This window comes from Ixodes scapularis, unplaced genomic scaffold (assembly GCF_016920785.2).
Source record: "Ixodes scapularis isolate PalLabHiFi unplaced genomic scaffold, ASM1692078v2 PGA_scaffold8__174_contigs__length_109621045, whole genome shotgun sequence".
Lineage (NCBI taxonomy): Eukaryota > Metazoa > Arthropoda > Arachnida > Ixodida > Ixodidae > Ixodes > Ixodes scapularis.
This window is the reverse complement of record NW_024609883.1, coordinates 24,054,445-24,073,451: the sequence shown is the minus strand read 5'-3', so window position 1 is coordinate 24,073,451 and position 19,007 is coordinate 24,054,445. Positions and strand designations below refer to the sequence as shown.

Here is a 19,007-nt window from a genome sequence, read left to right as displayed (position 1 = left end):
GTTATCCGGACGAATGCGCGTCTCGTTTCAGTGCTAGTGGTACGCTAGTGAAGAAAAAAAATTTTTTTGAAACAAAGTATGCTTCGCCGCTAACGGCGGATCCAACAAAGGCATCTCCCAAGGGTGACTCGCAATCCTCGCCGGCGACTACGGTGTCCTGACAAGCCTGACAAGTAAATCGTTTTCAACAAAGAGGAGGTCTCCCTGGCGTGGAAGGTCGGAAGGACGCGAAGACTTAAGTGAACAAACATCGTTGCTCGTAGAGTTGCAGCTGGAAGCGGGAACGTCCTCCTCTGAACAGATTATCCGTGCCTCCGTTTGTGCACCGGGGGAGTCCGGCTATGCAGGAGAGTATGCTCTGACGAAGAGGTGACCATGGAAACAGGCACCCAGCTGCGAGGTCATTCCAGTGGTGCCTCCCGTGGGACCCCCAAACCGCTTGAGGCAGAACTCACTAAAGGCAGACAACATGAAAACAACAACAACCATCAGAGTGTCACCGTCTTTCACGGTTGCAGCTGGAGGCGCGGCGCCTGCGTGCATTACCGAGTTAGTTCGATACCCGACCAAGCCTTGTTAAGCATCTCTGCCTGCGTTCGTGCGCGCCGGTGTTATGTTTTGGCTGCTCGTCGCCACCTTGGCCCAAGGACGCCTGTGATGCAGTTTCTACGGCTGGAGCCCCGTGTTCGAGAATGCCACTTCATCTGCCGGTGTCTTATTTATTTCTGCGCTTGAACTTTTGTGATGAGCAAAATTAGCACTAGATTTCGGAAGTAGTTCGTAATTTGAGTAGAAGTTACCTGAAAAATGTAGTTAAATTAAACTACTAATTAACCAAATAAAGTTATAATTGAAAGTTACCAAGTTACTCGGAAAAGTAGTTGAACTACAGCAGTTTGAGTAGAGTAGTTGAACTACGTCCAAGTCTGCACCGTACTGTGGGTCATTTTAAGCACATTTCGAACCACCGAGCCGCCCTTTCAAAGCACGCATATGATCTCGGAGCGCCAGGCGGAGGCGGAGGAATAAACTTTAATATGGCGAGCCTTCTATAATCTTCTGGGAGGAGAATAGTGACGCCTGTGCTAATCCGGGAGGCACAAAGGAGGATCCTGATAAAAGGGGAGCTCCTTCTTCCTCTTTTCTCTGGAGGGCATCGGAAATGACGTCATGTGCAAGCCACGCAAGTTCGGCGGGTTTGGGGTCACTCCATGGAGCGGGTGCTGCAAGAGATCTACGAGCGGAGGATGACCAACTGGAGCCAGATCTGCGAGCGGAATATGCGCGCTCGAAATGAAGCGCTTTTGGAGCACTCGAGATCTGCGGAGAAATTCGCCATAAGTTGTAAGGTTCAATGCGCTTCTTGAATTTCTTCCCATATGTTGTGCACGCCTAGCTGTAGTAGTTTCTCTGTTGCCGTGTTGGGGACCCTCCCAGTGCGGTTTTGTAGGCTTGCCTTATCGCAGTGTTCAGTTTGACTTGTTCGGGGTTTTTTAGGGCTATAGATACAGAGTACCATATGCTATCCGGGTGATAAGGATGGCTTGTATGAGGCGAAGAGTATCTGTTTCTTGGAGACAATATTTTAGGTGAGAGACGCGATGGATGAGGTGCACGAGTTGTATGAGAGTACGTTGCAGGGGGTTGATTGTTTGGGCACCCGATTCGTCTTGGAGCATGGTTGGTATGGTGAGCCCGAGAATTCGGAGGTGGGGTACGTTGAGGACGGGTTGACTATTGATGCTGAGCTCCCGATCTGGTGTAAAGTTGGCGCGCTGTTCAGGTGTTCGTTTGCGTAGTGTAAGTAAGGCGGATTTTTCGGGGCACATTCCAGCCCCCGTGCTTGCAGGTATTGCTGTGCTACATAGTTGGCAGTTTGGAGGGCGTCTTGCTGGTCACCTATGGAGCCCGTAGCTACCCAGAGTGTGAGGTCATCCGCATATATGGCGTGTCGGAGGTTGGGGATCGTTTGTAGCAGAAGCAGTAGGTCCTTCATGCCGATGTTGAAGGGTAGTTGAGATATCACTGATCCTTGTGGGGTTCATTTAGGTATAGTTTGGAAGGCGTCGGAACGGAAGTGTCCGAAACCCACTGTTGCGGTGCGATTGGTTAAGAAGGAGATATTGTAGTTGTAGAGACGTTGGCCGCAGTTAGTGGAGGCGAGACCCTGAAGGATTGCTTCGTGCGTTATGTTGTCAAATGCTCCTTTGATGTGTAGCGCTAGGATCGAGAATTTGTGGTGATTTGTTAGTTTGTCTATGATGCCTTCTTTCAGTTCAAAAAGAACATTTTGGGTTTAAAAATGTGGACGGAATCCATACATCGTATCCGGGAAGTAACCGTTTTCCTCGATGTGGGGTGGAAGTCGGTCGTTGACCATATGTTCTAGGAGTTTTCCCACACAGTATGTCAGGGAGATGGGTCGTAGATTTTTGGGGTTTAGGGGATTTCCCGGTTTAGGTATGAGAGTTATATTCGCGTGTTTAGATTGTGGGGTTAGAGAACCAGCTGTCCAATCATTGTTGACGTGTTATAGTAGGTTTTCAAGGGCTGTTGCGTCGAGGTTTCGAAGTAGTTTGTTTAGAATTTTGACTTCTCCCGGAGTAGTGTTTCTTGTAAGGTTGTGCACTGCGGCTTCGATTTCGGCGATTGAGAAAGGTCAATCTAGTTCGGCATTGGGGGTACCAGTTTATGGTGAGAGAACTTGCGGTAGGTTTGACGATGTTGCTTCGAGGAGTTGTTCAAGTTCTTCTATGAGGTTTTGCTCAGTGCCTGGGTGGTTGTGTAAAAGTCTTCGAAGTTGGTGAGCCGTAGTTGACTTGGATTCTTTTGTCCCCATGAAGGAGCGGGGTAGGTGCCAGGTGCGACGGGTTCCCAGTGTTTCTTGGAGTTTATTGCAGAATTGAGAGCAGTTTTGTTGGCTTAAATGGCAGGCGTAGGTTCTGCTTTGAGGGTTAGTTTGGCAATGCGGAGCTGCAGCTTACGGTTTGTTTTGCGTGCTTTCCATCGTTTAAGGAGTCCGTTTCGGGCGTCCCAGAGGTGGATGAGGTGAGCATCAATGGCTGGGTTGTCTTGAGTTAGCGGTAATTATTTGGTGTGTTTGACGGCTTCTCCAAGGAGCTGGGTGGTCCATTCTTCTATATTGTCAATTGGGTCGGTGGGGGAGTTTTCTCGAACTTTTTCACAGTTGGTTAGTCAAGCCGTGCCAATTCGCTGCTAACTGTTTTTGCGGTGGGGGATTTGAAGTTGAATAATGTAGTGTTCGCTGCCTAAGGTTTCTTTCAGGCAGGACCACGTGACGTCTTTGATGTTATAGGTGAAGAGGTGTTTCTTGAAACCCTGTGTCCGATGCGGGTGGGGGAGGGGGTATTGCAGAGGTGGAAATGATTTCGTTTTGCGGCTTCTTGTAGTTGAATGCCTTTTCGGTTGTTTCTGAGATAGCTCAAGGCTGTGTGTGGAGCGTGAGGTCTCATAGGACAACAAGTTTGCAACTTTGGTGCGTTGTCATACGTATGTTAGTAGGTGGTCTATTTCAGAGAGGGGTAGGTGGGGGAGCTGTATATGTTTAGAATATAGAGGCTGGTATGTGTCTTCTTGTGGGGCAGCAGTTCGATGAATGTGTAGTCTGTTATAGTGGGTAGGGTATGTGGTTGGACCGTTTGGGTAGTCTGGACTAGGATCGGGTTTCTGGATGTGGGGTCTGTGGTTTATGATGTGTATCCTCGTAATGTAATGTGGTTGGTGTCAGTTTCTTGTAGGAAAATGATGTCAGGTGAGTGCTGCTGTGTAAGTGAAAAGGGTGAGGCCTGTTTTCTTCGGTACGATCGACAGTTCCATTTCCATAGGGATAGCGCGGGGCGCGGGTGGATGCCCTGAGTCGTCCTTAGGTGGATTGGAAAGTGTCATTGTCAGATAGGATGGTGTGCCCCGTATTGTCGGGGTCTTGCGGTGCGTTGCGGTGCTTGGGTTTTTTGTGGGCTTTGCGTTTGGTTTCTACGATGTCTTCGAAGCGTCGTTCTACGGCAGCAAAACGGGGGTTGATCTAGTTGCCCATGTCATGTATAAGGCGTTCTAGGCGCCTTATTCGAGGCGTGTCCGAGGGAGTAGGTCATGTGTGTCGGCAGCCAGTGAGGAAAGGGGTATTTGCGGAGCAGAAGAGGCACGTGATGATGTTATGAGTTCCATTTGGGTTAGTAGCTGCTCAATACGTTGTTCAATGGGCTGCAGTGCTTTTTTCAGTAGCTTCCAGTTGTCGGACTAGGAGCGCGTTTCCTTCTTCGAGAGTGTGGATGGAGGGGTGGGGAACCGAGGTAGTGGGTGGGGTGGAATGTGTGGGCAAGGGGGGAAATTGGTCAAAAGTAGTGAGTGGGGAGGCGACAACAGCTGACCAGCTCACCTGGTGTTGCGTTGAGTGGGCGTTGACTAAGATGGGGAGTTGGGCGGGTTAAAGGGGGGGGGGGGGGGTGGAAGGTCTGGTGCTTGGGGATGCACGTTCTCGATCACGCAGGGGTGCGGGCGATGGGCGGAATTTTTCGCGGCAGTTCTGCTGGCCGTGGGGTGACACAGACCTCAGAGTTGGCACGTGGGTACACAGTCATCGTCAGGCGTGGGGTTTTTGGTGATGCACAGGGCACATACAAGCGTATCAGAAGTAGGAAAAACGTCCCGTCTGTGTCCAAGGTCACCACACCAAGAGCAGCATTGCACAGTTTGTCGATACGGGCGGCATCGTTTGAAGAGGCCCTAGGCTTTGATGTTAAACGGCACATGCGGTCCTTCGAAATCTACTACTGCAGAAGTTGAGGCTCCCAGCATTCGTGCATGCAGTGTACGGGGTCTGTTGGGTGCGAGAATGTACGGTAGTTGTTCCGTGGTGGTGTCCTGGTTCAGTACGTGAATCACGCCACGAACCGAACCTGGAAGTCGCTTTAGGTGTAGTAGGAATTCGTGTGTTGTTGCGCCCAGTTGCAGCGCGGAGATTTCACTGAGTGCCGTGGTGCAGTTTTCGTCGGGCGTGCTTGCGACAATGAGATTATGCGATGCTTGGGGTTTTATTGCCACGTAGGCGTTGAACGCGTGGTCGGGGATCTTACTTGCCTGTTGTATGCTTTGGGTAATTTGCCGGTCGTTCCAAGCAGCTACACGGAGTCCTTTGCGAGGTCGGTATACATGATTGCATTGTCTGTATCGGGGAGTCGAGGCACCGGTGTGGTTCGTGGAGAGGTCGGCTGAGTGCGGGGTGCAGGATGCGGGGGTGTGGTTGCTGCTTGTTTGAAGTTGCGGCGCTCTCGTAGTATTTGCTGCCAGGGGCTGAGGGGCGGAATTGTGCGTCCGCTGAGCGCGTAGAATTCCATAGGGTTTCCCGTAGTCGTGTGCGTGTCAGCAGATTCGGTGTGATTGTGCGCCGGGAGCAGAGCGGCAGCTGAGGCTTGGTTATGCAATAAGAGCACCAGCGAGGAGGCGGCGGCAGCCATCTGGGTGGGGCGGTAGTAGGCCTGGCGGTGGCTGTCGGCGTGGTCGGTTCTTCAAAGGGCGATTGTGGCCGAATAAGTGGCTCGAGGTCAACGTGAATGATATCAACGTGACGGGCGTGGTTGTAGAAAGCCGTTAATAACTATTTAACGGTTATAAGTGCACTTGGGCAGCCATGAACGGTCGAAAAAGAGAAGCTCATGCGAGGTGCGTGTGAACTGCGTGGCCCCCTGGTGGGGTAAGAAAAAAAAAGCTTCAGCAAGATATCGCCACGCAATGGGATAGCACCTACATAATGATAAACAGCATGCTCGAACTGAAGGAGCCCTTGCTCCGCGCCACGGTGGACGACAGTGCAAGCAAAGCGACTGAATTTTCCGCTTCACAGACGTCGTCTGGGAGGTGCTAGAACAACTTCGGGAGGCTTTCAGACCCCTCCTTGAGGTAGCGAAGCTTCTTGGAGGAGGCGATTATGTAACAAGGTCCGTCGTCATTCCAGTCATACAGCTGCTGAAGAATAAAATGAGAATAAACGACTGTGACCCCGCCTTCATCTGCCGCTTCAAGGCCATGCTGGTGGATACAATCGATGAGAGGCTGAGCGCGTGGCCGCACTACAACGATTACGGGATGGCGACGTGTCTCGACCTTCGGTTCAAGAGCCTCGCTTGCATAGACAAAGATCGCCGAGAACAAGTGTGGTAAGGGCTTTCCCAGCTGGCACATATGTCGCCGGACACTCATTGCGTCATCACACAAAAGAAAAGGAGAAAGTACGCCTTTTCGGAAGAAAGTGAAAAAGCCACTGTCTCCTGCGAAGCGACACTTCATCGTTCAATGCCAGAAGTAACAGACGATGGCCTGGACCCGTTGCAGTGGTGGCGAGCGCACGGCTCTCTCCTTCCCGAGCTATATATATATATATATATATATATACCAGCATGGCCTTGAAGCGGCAGATGAAGGCGGGGTCACAGTCGTTTATTCCCATTTTATTCTTCAGCAGCTTTATGGCTGGAATGACGACGGACCTTGTTACATATATATATATATATATATATAGGGATGGGCAGTATTTCAAATACAAGTATTTGAAATACGTATTTCAAATACTTTGTGTATTCTGCATTCGTATTTGCTTACAAATTGGGTAATGTATTTGACGTGGGTATTTCAAATACAATTGTAATTAAATACAATTTTGTGGGCGAAAATACATCCCTCAAATTTATTGTCACGACTCATTTTGCTCATCCTATGACGTGTCCAGAGCAGGAAGAAAACTATGTTCTGCACCGAATGCAGTGTCTCTCAATCAAGCACAAGCATTTAGCGACTCCGTCATTACGGTGCTAGTCCGGGGCAAGAATAGTGACGAAATCGATGTTCACAGGCAGACTGGCTAAACAAGTGCCTGTGACAACTTGTTATGCTTTCCAGCCTGATTTCCACCCATATTTGCGCCTGGAACATTCTAAATGCGCGGGTCGTCCAGATTTTCGTAACTGGTACGAGTTGCAACTATAAAGAATTCTCTAGCTAGTGGTGCGAGTCTTGGTCGTCTTGGTTCTTTGTTGGTCTATACCAAAATGTAATCGACAAAAAAAGCTGCCTGAAGCTCTGTAGCTTTCTTTACCTATTACGTCCAAGCTGACTACATTTTTTGTGATTATATTTCTATTACGTTACTAGAGCCTCGCACACTAACTCCCGAGTGCGGTGCAAAATTAAAATGAGATACCCAGAAACCCGTTGCAGGTGCGCTGAAGTTGCTGACGCAAATTTTGAGGAATGTATTTGGAAAAGTATTTGGAGGAGACCAAATACATTTGGTTGTATTTGTATCTTGTACTTCAATGCTTTTTTGGAAATGTAATTAGATTTGAAGTTAAATACATTTTCAAGGAAATATTTTGTGTTTGTATTTCGATACATATTTGCATGTATTTTGCCCATACCTGTATCTATATATATATATATATATATATATATAGTGACAATCGCTAAGAGGGTGATGTGCGTCCCAGCCACCTCAACGCCGCGTGAGCGTCTCTTCAGCGCAGCAGGCATGATCCTGAACTAACAAAGACACTCGCTTCTGCCGAAGAATGTGGACATGCGTCCCAGCCACCTCAACGCCGCGTGAGCGTCTCTTCAGCGCAGCAGGCATGATCCTGAACTAACAAAGACACTCGCTTCTGCCGAAGAATGTGGACATGCGTCCCAGCCACCTCAACGCCGCGTGAGCGTCTCTTCAGCGCAGCAGGCATGATCCTGAACTAACAAAGACACTCGCTTCTGCCGAAGGATGTGGACATGCGTCCCAGCCACCTCAACGCCGCGTGAGCGTCTCTTCAGCGCAGCAGGCATGATCCTGAACTAACAAAGACACTCGCTTCTGCCGAAGAATGTGGACATGCGTCCCAGCCACCTCAACGCCGCGTGAGCGTCTCTTCAGCGCAGCAGGCATGATCCTGAACTAACAAAGACACTCGCTTCTGCCGAAGAATGTGGACATGCGTCCCAGCCACCTCAACGCCGCGTGAGCGTCTCTTCAGCGCAGCAGGCATGATCCTGAACTAACAAAGACACTCGCTTCTGCCGAAGAATGTGGACATGTGTCCCAGCCACCTCAACGCCGCGTGAGCGTCTCTTCAGCGCAGCAGGCATGATCCTGAACTAACAAAGACACTCGCTTCTGCCGAAGAATGTGGACATGCGTCCCAGCCACCTCAACGCCGCGTGAGCGTCTCTTCAGCGCAGCAGGCATGATCCTGAACTAACAAAGACACTCGCTTCTGCCGAAGAATATGGACATGCGTCCCAGCCACCTCAACGCCGCGTGAGCGTCTCTTCAGCGCAGCAGGCATGATCCTGAACTAACAAAGACACTCGCTTCTGCCGAAGAATGTGGACATGCGTCCCAGCCACCTCAACGCCGCGTGAGCGTCTCTTCAGCGCAGCAGGCATGATCCTGAACTAACAAAGACACTCGCTTCTGCCGAAGAATGTGGACATGTGTCCCAGCCACCTCAACGCCGCGTCAGCGTCTCTTCAGCGCAGCAGGCATGATCCTGAACTAACAAAGACACTCGCTTCTGCCGAAGAATGTGGACATGCGTCCCAGCCACCTCAACGCCGCGTGAGCGTCTCTTCAGCGCAGCAGGCATGATCCTGAACTAACAAAGACACTCGCTTCTGCCGAAGAATGTGGACATGCGTCCCAGCCACCTCAACGCCGCGTGAGCGTCTCTTCAGCGCAGCAGGCATGATCCTGAACTAACAAAGACACTCGCTTCTGCCGAAGAATGTGGACATGCGTCCCAGCCACCTCAACGCCGCGTGAGCGTCTCTTCAGCGCAGCAGGCATGATCCTGAAATAACAAAGACACTCGCTTCTGCCGAAGAATGTGGACATGCGTCCCAGCCACCTCAACGCCGCGTGAGCGTCTCTTCAGCGCAGCAGGCATGATCCTGAACTAACAAAGACACTCGCTTCTGCCGAAGAATGTGGACAAACTTTGTCTTCGGAGCTGGAATCAAAATATGTCTTTGAATCGTTGAACCAGGCACGTAGCCAGGGGGGGGGGGGGGGGGGGGGGGTGTGGCACGGGGCCCGGCCCCCCCCCCCCTCGCAATATTTCATTTTGCTAGGGCCCCCTCTCCTCCCTCCCCCCAAACAGCATTTTGTCGTGGGAGGCCCCCCCCCTCCCCCCGCCCCGCCCCCCCCCCCCCCCCGAAGTAAAATCCTGGCTACGTGCCTGCGTTGGACTATATGTATCCTCAATTGTAAATGTGCTTTCCACCGTGTACAAAGAGTAAATTAAACCTTCAAAGACAAGACGAGTTGCCTAATTATTTTTCATATATTATTAAAAGAAATAATCAACGGAACCGACTAAGCGATTAATTAATCGATTAAAGGGTGGTGATTAATCGGTTTAAAAATTTTAATCAACGACCAGCCCATTCATTTTGAGGATGAAATAAATGGTCACTGTAGCAGTGTTGTGGAGTTGCCACTCCAGAGTTGGAATGATTCCGGAATCATTCCGCATTTTCACGACCCCGGAATGGAATGGGAATGGAATGGCGGCAACGTTGAGGGGAATGGAATGGGAATGGAATTAAGTGCCTTTTGCCCGGAATAGAATGGGAATGGAATGGGCAGGGTTCTTCTTCTTTCTTTGTTTTCTTTAGTGTTTACGGTCAGCTAAAGCGTGCCAGTCAGTGAGTCAGTTGCTCAGAAATATAATTTAAAGGCCGACTTACAAAACCATTTTCCGCAGGGTAGGAAAGTGCTCCCCAACAACCTTCGCTCCCTCCCCTCTCGCACTCCTTCCTCCTCCTCCCCTGAAAAGCGCGGGTCCTGAAGCTAGTCTCTGTGAAAAGGAGAATGGGTTTCCTCCTTTCTGGGTGGCAAGGAGGAAATCTCTTTACTCGCGGAAAATGGTTTTGTAGGTCGGCCTTTAACGGGAAACTGCTAGCCTGTGAGAAGCCCTAACAAACTTATACGCAAAAAAAAAAATGCAATTCAAAAAAAAAAGCGTCAAAGCAAAGATCAAAGGGGGAAAGGGGGGCAACGTGGTGACTTTCACGGACGCACAAGCGTCGGGCTTCGATGGCGTTACACGAGAGCGAAACAAGAAACCAAGCACCAAGCAAAAGAAAAGGGAGCGGCAAAGAAAGAAACCGCCATGCACAACTCCCCATCGTACTTCTTGTCATTCTTTTGTTGTTGTTGTTGTTGCAAGGGTTTGTAGAATGCACGCGCGCGCACAGACTGAGATCTGGGAGCGGAAGCGACTCATAACTCGCAGAGCTCTGATAACCCGTTGACTCGCGCGCCGTCGAAAGATGATCAGGTATTGTTCCTTTATAGTTCGGGTCGCGTTGTTTAGCAGGCAGGCAACCCTGCTGCCTTCCACGTTCATTCGTGCGCACTCCTTTGAAGTGCGAAATGTGGGTTTGCTTCGGCATTAAAACAAAGCGTGATTCAGTTCCCTCTTCTCCCTTGCGCCTTGCTCCGAGGCTTGTTTTTTTTGTACTGCATTTCTAGTGTATGTCCGACTACTACTTGGTCTTTGTTCCGATGCTTGTTTTTTTGTGTTATATGTTTTAGTGGGTTGGGATTACAAGCAAGCTAGCGGATTCCCGCTCATTTTCTTTGACTTTAGTCTCTGCAAACTTCGTTTCACCTTGCGATGGACCGCTGCGGACCCTACGAGTAACCCTCGCAATCCAGCACCGTGAGCGGACTGCAGGGTCACGCGACACTCAGAAAGCACTGGATTGGTTTCGATGGCTCTCGTGCTGTCTGTTGAGGTCCATCGTAAGGTGAAGTAGACCATCGTCGCCGCTCTTGGTGTGACCGAACTGACTAGACCTCCAGAAAGACCGTCCCGCGCCTGACAAGGCACGACCGTTGCTGTGAGGGCAACTGAGAAGGAGAGCTGGGTGCTAGCTGCCACTGAGGTTTTGGCTTCCGCGCGTCTCGGGTGTCCTGCCTGCATTCGTGCTCCTTGTCCTGGACCCTATTTGAGGCGGTGAGAAGTCAGTTGGACGGTGTTGATGAGGAAACACGGGGAATGTCAATTCGAGCGGTGCGGTATTACCCCGTTAATTGCATCTTGATGTGAAGAGCTTTGTCAACGCTCATTTCCCGACCCGTCGCCACTACGCGAACAACCGACACCGAGGAAGAAGAATGAATCGGTTGGTACCGTCTGCTGCCTGAACCCGCCACTCGATCAGCGCGAAGAGGAGCATCACAATTCGGACGAGAAGACAAGATAAATACAGATCGAGTCATGGCATCGTAGAAGACATTTTTCTACATTAGTCGAGAAGAAAATAAACAAGCTGCACGCTGAAAGTTGTGTAACGAAACTATACAACGTGCAGTCGGCGTATATCATCGAGCTTTATTCGCCATCTGAAGAGGAAACACGAGAATGAGTATGCGAAGGGTGGAAAAGGGCAGGCGAGCCAGCCAAAAATTGAATTGAATATGATAAGAAATATCGAGATTCGTAAAGCAAGCGTGATGCGTTTTAAAACAGGTGTCGTGACATGGTCTACACGGTCCCTCGTGCTGTGCCGCAGAGGTTGCATTTTGTCAGAGGATGTGTTCTGCGGCTATGCATGGAGTCGCTTCCAGCAGTGTACTAGCCGTGTTGCTGTATTTGAAGAATACAGTAATATAGCTTATTCCTGCGCCACGCACGAACTGGATATTTTTTATGGTCTTATGAAAAAAACACGCTGGCCGCGTATGTCTTAAAAGTCAAATGCAAAAAAAAAAAGTTTAAAAAAGAAAAGAAAATGAGTGGATTTAAGTTTAGCTGTTTATTGCGAGCCATGTGGTCGCGATACCGATGCCTTAAACAAGCATCGACATAGCAAGGGGCTTTCTCGGTGTTTGCAGTACATTTTAAATAAACACTTTCTGCCACCAGTGGTCCGCTTCGTAAAAGTCAGTGCTTTTTTGAGGAATTTAGCATTTTTGTTTCAATTGTATCTGCATTTCATAATGTCGGCTTTATGCTGCTTATGCCGGCAACAAAATGTAGCTGTCAAGTGCCCATTTTTACGTTTAGGAATTAAAGGAATGAAATGGAACGATTCAGCCATTCCAGGAGTGGGAATGGGCTCAGTGTCTCAATTCCTAGGAATTGAAAGGAATTGAATTATCGAAAACTTTAATTCCCCGGAATGAAATTGGAATGGAATGGGGGTGCCCATTCCGCAGCACTGCGCTGTAGCTTGGTGGCGTTGCAACGCTGCCGCTTCGCTGCTTGGTGGCTTGGCTCACTGCCCGCTAGATTGCGAGGGCTGTACTGGTTGGTCATCACTCCTGCATTCCAGCTCATATCGCTAGACATTGTACCTCGTGCACATTTCATTTTAAAAATCCCGGAAAAATATTTTAAGCAACCGTTGTGCATATTACGGTCTTGCGTTTTTGTAACGAAATGTTATTGCATTGTCATGTTTCTTGTATTTCCTGCTTTTTCTTTTTTTGCCCCTTTGATGTTTTTGTTGTTGCCCACTGAGCAATGCAAACGCGTAGCAGGGCCTCATCCGGCAGAGAAATTATGCCTTGTGCCTTGCTTCTCTAAATCTCGTGTCTGTATATAAAAAAAAGCTTAAGAACAAACAAAATGGAGAGGTGTTTTGAGGGGTGTGATTTTGAAAGAAACACGAAATATAGATGGAATTGTCTGGTTTTTAAAGTTCACTGATGAACACTGACCAACACTTCCTACAAAAATATACGGTACTTGGTACTCGATACTTTTCATTCGATGAATATTTCTGTGTTGTTTCAGCTTAAAAACAAATTAATCCACTTTCTGTAAAAGGCGCCGAAAATGGTAAATATAGCCTTCGCAACATCATTTCACAATCCTTAACTGTAAGGTTGGTTAATTCAATCATTAAAAAAAAAATAGATATTTTACAAATTCGACAAGAAATGAGAAAAACACAATAAAGTCCTCAAGTAAAAGATTAATTCTTGTTGGTGAAGTTCGCATCTGCGGCTCATCGCAGCCAAAGAATACTGACATCTACAGAGTCACCACAAGTCTCCGCTCGTGAATGACCCAACTGGTTTAAAGCACGCTGTTTTGCGTTGTACTGATCTTGCAAGTCATCGTCTGTAACCGTTCTGTTCTGACACTGCGTTCTTTTGTGACGCGTTACTTTGGCCGTGGTCAATTTTTGTCGCCGCTGGGCTTTCTTTGACGTTGTGTTGCAGTGCTGTCCCAGTTGCCGAAAAACCTGCCGCCCTGGGGTTACACGTGAGTTCATGAAAAATAAAGACGTTGCGAGATTCGTTATCGTCCTCCAAATGTAGCAAAATACATTTATTTACAAAAATATAACGAATGTTACTTTTAAGTTATTTTAAATTTATTCATGTCTGGCAGCAAAGAGCCGCGGACGCGAACTTCGACAAGAATTAAACTTTTACATAAGGACTTCATAGTGTTTGCCAAATTTCTTTATCAGATCTATAAGAATATTTTTTTTTTATTCCTATTGAGTTTACGTTAGTGTCTCAGTGAAGGATTCTGAAACGATGCCTCAAAGAAGGCATTTTCTATCTTCGGTGCAGTTTTAAGAATACGATATAATGTACTAATTAGCACAAACAAAACAAATGTGTTAATCAAACATATCGAGTAACATATGACGTAATTTGAAAGACGATAGTTAATTAATACAAAAAATACTTTACTATGTAGCTTTTTAGAAATCTAACGATCACGTTACTGCGTTACTGACATGAGTAACGTGTACCACACCTAACGTCGTTGCTTGCAACGCTTTACTTCCAACACTGCTGGGTTTTATTAGAGTTCTGCTATTTCTACAGTGTTTTTTTATCGCATGTTCTTTTACAGGGTACTGTCCTGTCGCTTTCAAGTTTTGATACATATTAAGCACGTACTGAATAATTTTTTGTGTTTCATTTGTGCAGCTCTTCAAAATGAGGAAGACGTATTACGTAGCAGCGAGTACAGTCCGAAGAGGTCCCTTGGAGTTTCCACGTTATGATTCCTACTGTGGTGAAGTGAGCGTGATAAGATCAGACGTGCCCTTTTTAATAGAGAGGCGCTTTCTTTATTACGCTAAAGGAAGATGGCATTGGTATGTAGTCACAAAACCCGCAATTATGTAAAAAGTGATTCTGTAGAAGATTCTGATTGACAGATTGCTAAATTGAGTGCATGTACCGCTGCGCTCGCATAGCGTCCACGTTTTATCAACATTTACCACCGTTGAGACTCTCTTGAAGGAGAGTTTTCATCAGTCGGCTCCTTGTGAGGCAGTCAGAGATATTCGTGTTTTTTTTTTGGACTTGTGACTCATATAGGATACGTTTTCAATATTATAAATCGTAGCCTCTGCATAGAGAATGTTTTGAACATAGCCCTATTACCAGATGCCAGGGCCCCGCACACAACCGCTCGTGCGCTTATGTGGGATATGGGAACTGCCATATAAATTTTGAAGTATGATAAACTGTTGTTACCATTATTAAAATAAGTAAAGAAGTAAAAAAATTGTTTCTTCAAGATCGTTGCGAACTATTTTGTGTCATATGAGATATTGTTTCACGTGCGCCAGACAGACTTCGGCTCCAATTTTTTATTCAACCCTTATTATTACTAAGCGCACACATTACGCCGTCATATTCTAAACATGATGCCGGGACACGAAAGAAAAAAGAATTATCCGGTAAAAGAAGCACCGCTAGTTTGTTCAATGAAAAAATTGTTTCAGGCTTAAGGCGAACTACAGCGTGAGCATTGAGACAGACTGGACTGGGGAAACGCCTAGAGACTATGCTGCGGTTACATCTATGCACGGAATGAAAAGTATGTTAGTTTATTTACAATGCCAACTATGACTGCCTTCCCACGCTTTGTTTGAAGAGAAACGCACGATTTGTTTCCCCCGATAGCACTCGTGCAAGCTCTATATCTACTTTGGTTAGAAAACAACACTTGCGCTCTTTTCTACGACAAGCATTCAGGTAAGTACACGCTACTTCGCAAGTCAGTGTAGTGGTGAGTGAAACTTAAACTTCTTGGAAATATTGACTACCAATCATTTTTGAAAAACAAATCTATAAATGCGGGAAATTTAAACTTTTTTTCGGATCCTCAGTTGCACGCATCACTCAACATTCGTATTCACGGCACAGGGCGCAAGTTTACTTCCATTCTAAAACTTAATTACATGACTAATTGCCTTGCTGATACAGCTGACATGCGATGCAGTTACAATACGAACAGTCACATTTAATATATAAATAATAAAAATTATACATTACTGTTAAGTAACGAATGATTTTGTTAGAAATAAGTAAGATTCGTTTTAGAAAAGTCTATCTTTCTACAGTTGCGTCGGCATTGTTTTTTTTTTATCGGCCTATGTTCGTGTCTGCATTTTTGGGCGTCGTCCGCCTCCACGCGCGGGGGGCTTCGAGCAGCCACGGCGCTTGGGGGCGAAGAGTCGGACCCCGGTCGTTAAGAAACGTCTCGGGTTTCAGTTTGGGGCGCGGGAACACCCTGTCTTGGGCTTCTGTCCGCACTTGTGGCTTTTAAGCGGGTGTGCTTGTGTCCGGCGTATTTCGCCGCTTAGTGTAGAAACTTCGCTTTGAATCGACGCAATAACTTAACTTGGTGGCGCCAGCCAGACGGCGAAGAAAGCATGTAGTGACTCTACAAAGAATTTGGGTTTGAGCGTTGAGGTGTCAGAGGGAAGTCACGTTGACAGCACGCTGATCATTGGGTAAGAGTGTACCACGTGACAATGGGCAAATTTGAAGTGATTGGTCCGTTTCTGGAAGGAAAGGAGGCCCCTACGAGTCTAGAAAAGGGCTACCGAGGGGATTCTCCGAGACTCGGCTTTTGGGATCAGGTAGATTCGGTTCTTGAGACTGGGCGACTAAAGTATGGGTTTTCATTTTGGGAGTTCTGTAGTGTAAATTACTGTTGACTTGTTGTCGTTTTGTTTGGAAATAAATGTGGCCACACTGGCCATCGTAAACCAACCAACGTCGTAATGTGTCCAGCGGGATCGGACAACTTTTATATTTTTTTCTTATTCGACTTCCCGAGGGACTTGCATCGGGCGAACATCATCATCGGTCGTCTCGTCACCATCCTGACCGACCAGCCTCCTCGTCTCGGAAAGTTGACTGTTACTTTTATACAATTATAAAACGAGCAATTAATGATTTTTATCTAGAGAACATATCTGTAAAATACTTTGCAATAGTCCATTTTTCCAGTCTGCTACACCAATCCCGAAGTATCGTGAATCTGATCGCGAGGAAATAGAGGCGGGTTTTATTGGCCAGAGGACTCCTAGTTAGTTTTGGTGAGCCTTGATGAATCAAGATTATTCACTTCTTCACTGTCTCTGGTGGTTAAGGACGGCTAAACTAGATATGCTTGCTTGCTTTTTTCCCGTTTATTACGATACCGCACTGAAGAAAAGAAAAATAAAGAACCAGAAAAAAAAAAGGGGGGGGGGGGGCTGCCAAGTTCTGTTGCTAGTAAAAATATACTGAAATTTGTATCATCACAAAAAAAAATATTTGGTTTGTGATAGCCCTAGGTTTTATCAGCAGTCTCTAACGCTGCATTTCACCTCATCAATTGTCACGAATGACAATTGATGAGGCAATGATAACTGAAGAAACTAAACGTTTAATGGGGCCGAACTTACGCCAAAAACAAAAAGGAAACAGAAGATAACAGTAGTGCGTCGAGGGTTTCCGGAACACTCGGCGTAGAACTTTCGGCACGTAGAACATTCTGAACTCGATCAGACGAGAATGTTCTCGAACTTATGAGAACGCCAAGTCTAAAGAATAAATAAAGAGACATTCAACTGACTGGAATCGAACCTAGACCTTCTGCGCGACAGTCAAGCGCGGTAACCATTCGGCCACGAAAGCGCTCTCCCGGTGCGGCGCGTGGCAGTATCATAACAATTAACAAAATATTTGGTTTGTGATCGCTTTAAGTTTTATCAGCAGTCTTTTACCCTGCACTTCACGTACCCCCTCCTGAACTATAGAATCTGTTCTGTTGAAAGTATGCGCATCTTGCTCGTCCTCTTCCGAAAACCAAATTTAGAATAGAGATGTCATAGCTGTTTCGGGAACGAAGGTTACCCCTCTGAATTCGTGCTTAAGCTGGTGGATGTTTTGTTTCAATATCATTATGTGGCATTAACTATTGCAGGCTTCCAACTTCCAGCGGTTGATGTGATTTTTTCTTCCTGGCGTGTCCATAACTTCTTTACTGTAGTCTGTTTATTGTTCTCTCCCCACCCCCCCTTCCCGGTGCTAGGCAATTCCGTGCTGTTTCATTTGTAAAACAAAGAAACGTGACCCTGGTTTTTTTATACGAAAAAAATGTATATATACAGCAAAGGTGTAACCGTAATTCAGTAATTTTATTATCATTATCATCTCAGTATAATTTATTACATCAGTAAGATAACAGCACCCAAAAGTGATAAATTATATTACTAGTAAAACAACAAGAAATAATTTAATTACAGTAATAGCCTTACTGCCACCTATGGGGCACGGTATCTACACAATGAAACCTCTCCGCGCGACTGCTTCAAAACAAAGCACGCGGTGGTTCAATTTGTGCAACTTATTGAGCTCGTACAGCGAAAAACAAGAGTTGGAGGAAGACTAAACTGCCCATAAGCATTCTTTAAGCTGAATAGATAGGGCACGCATGTTACAAGATGAGCTGTCTCCAAAGAAATGTTTTTTGCGCAATATATACCTCGCGAGTCACAATTTCTGTTAGAAGCAATTCTGGAACATGCTTCAATATTTCTTTATACTACTTCCCCTAAAGTTTTTTCAATCATTAAAATAAATCAGTGATGCAAGTACGCAAATATATATATATATTTTTTTTTGTAGAGACGGAAAGTGCATTTTGCAACGTAATACGTGTCCTATAGAACCACTAAAAAAAATTATAAAGTTGCTTTTTGCATTTTTTTGCGCCGCGTTTGCCTCCTTCCATCGAGCGCTCTATTTAAACGCTCAAGTGCAGCGACGTGTTTGCCATCAAGCGAGGGAAGCTTTCGGACGTCTATTGCGAGAGGAAACCGCGGCATGTTTACAACATGAAGAAGTATGGGTACTCTGCTTGCATTTCATTCAATAAAGATGGGGATGGAGAATTCTGTACTTTTTTTTTAGTTAGAAAAAGTAACTAAAATTAACGTCTTTACTTTTTTTATTAGCTTTGATTGTAGTGAATTACTCTTTTGTTGCGGTAACTGGGTAACTTTCCAAATTTTTTTTTAGAAAATATTTATAACAGCATCAAATTATGTTTTGAAGACAGTGTCAAACTCACTACTGGGCCTTGAAAATTTTTGGTTTTATATCTAACTTTTGATTGAGCCACCCGTTCCTTTTGACATTTTCCTAAACAAATAAACAATTTGTATCTCGTTTCGCTTGAAGTTGGACCGCATCCGACGCGGCGTTCCAATGGAGCCAATGAAGCAAGGTCGAAAGTTGTGGAATCTTCCTCGCTGCTACGCGTCTCGGAGAATGGCACAACGCACTCGTATTTTATACTCCGTCTCACTAAAACCGTGCAGTACAGCCAAAGCTAGAGGGGAGAGAGCGTATGCTAACCTGTTGAAGAGGAGGGAAAGGAGGAACAGGAAAGAAGGGCTGGGATTCCCCCGTTCCTTCTTTCTCTCCTTTTGAACAGGTCGGGATGCATTCTCTCCCCTCTAGCTTTGGCTGTACTGCACGGTTTTAGTGAGACCGCGCGCGAGCTAAAGAGCTCTCGCGCATACGCTGCGACGGTCTTTCATGGCGGTGGAGCGCCGCTCGCATCGCCAATTCGCGACTCCAGCAAAACGGACGCCGCCAAGCGGGAAAACCGGGAACCAGTCGGTCCAGGTCGCTCCGCGCCCCGCCGCGTCTCTGATGGCTTTCGCGGACACGTGCTGTCGGC

At 46.8% G+C, this 19,007-nt stretch overlaps 1 protein-coding gene across 1 annotated transcript in view; it reads left to right on the top strand.

Moving 5' to 3' along the window:
* Window positions 1-19,007, top strand: part of LOC115312043 — a 39,676-nt gene that overhangs the window by 13,845 nt on the left and 6,824 nt on the right. The window contains exons 2-4 of the mRNA XM_029970935.3: window positions 13,961-14,130; window positions 14,767-14,861; window positions 14,948-15,019. Of these exons, the coding sequence (XP_029826795.3) occupies window positions 13,961-14,130; window positions 14,767-14,861; window positions 14,948-15,019 (337 nt within the window). The remainder of the gene's footprint in view (window positions 1-13,960; window positions 14,131-14,766; window positions 14,862-14,947; window positions 15,020-19,007) is intronic.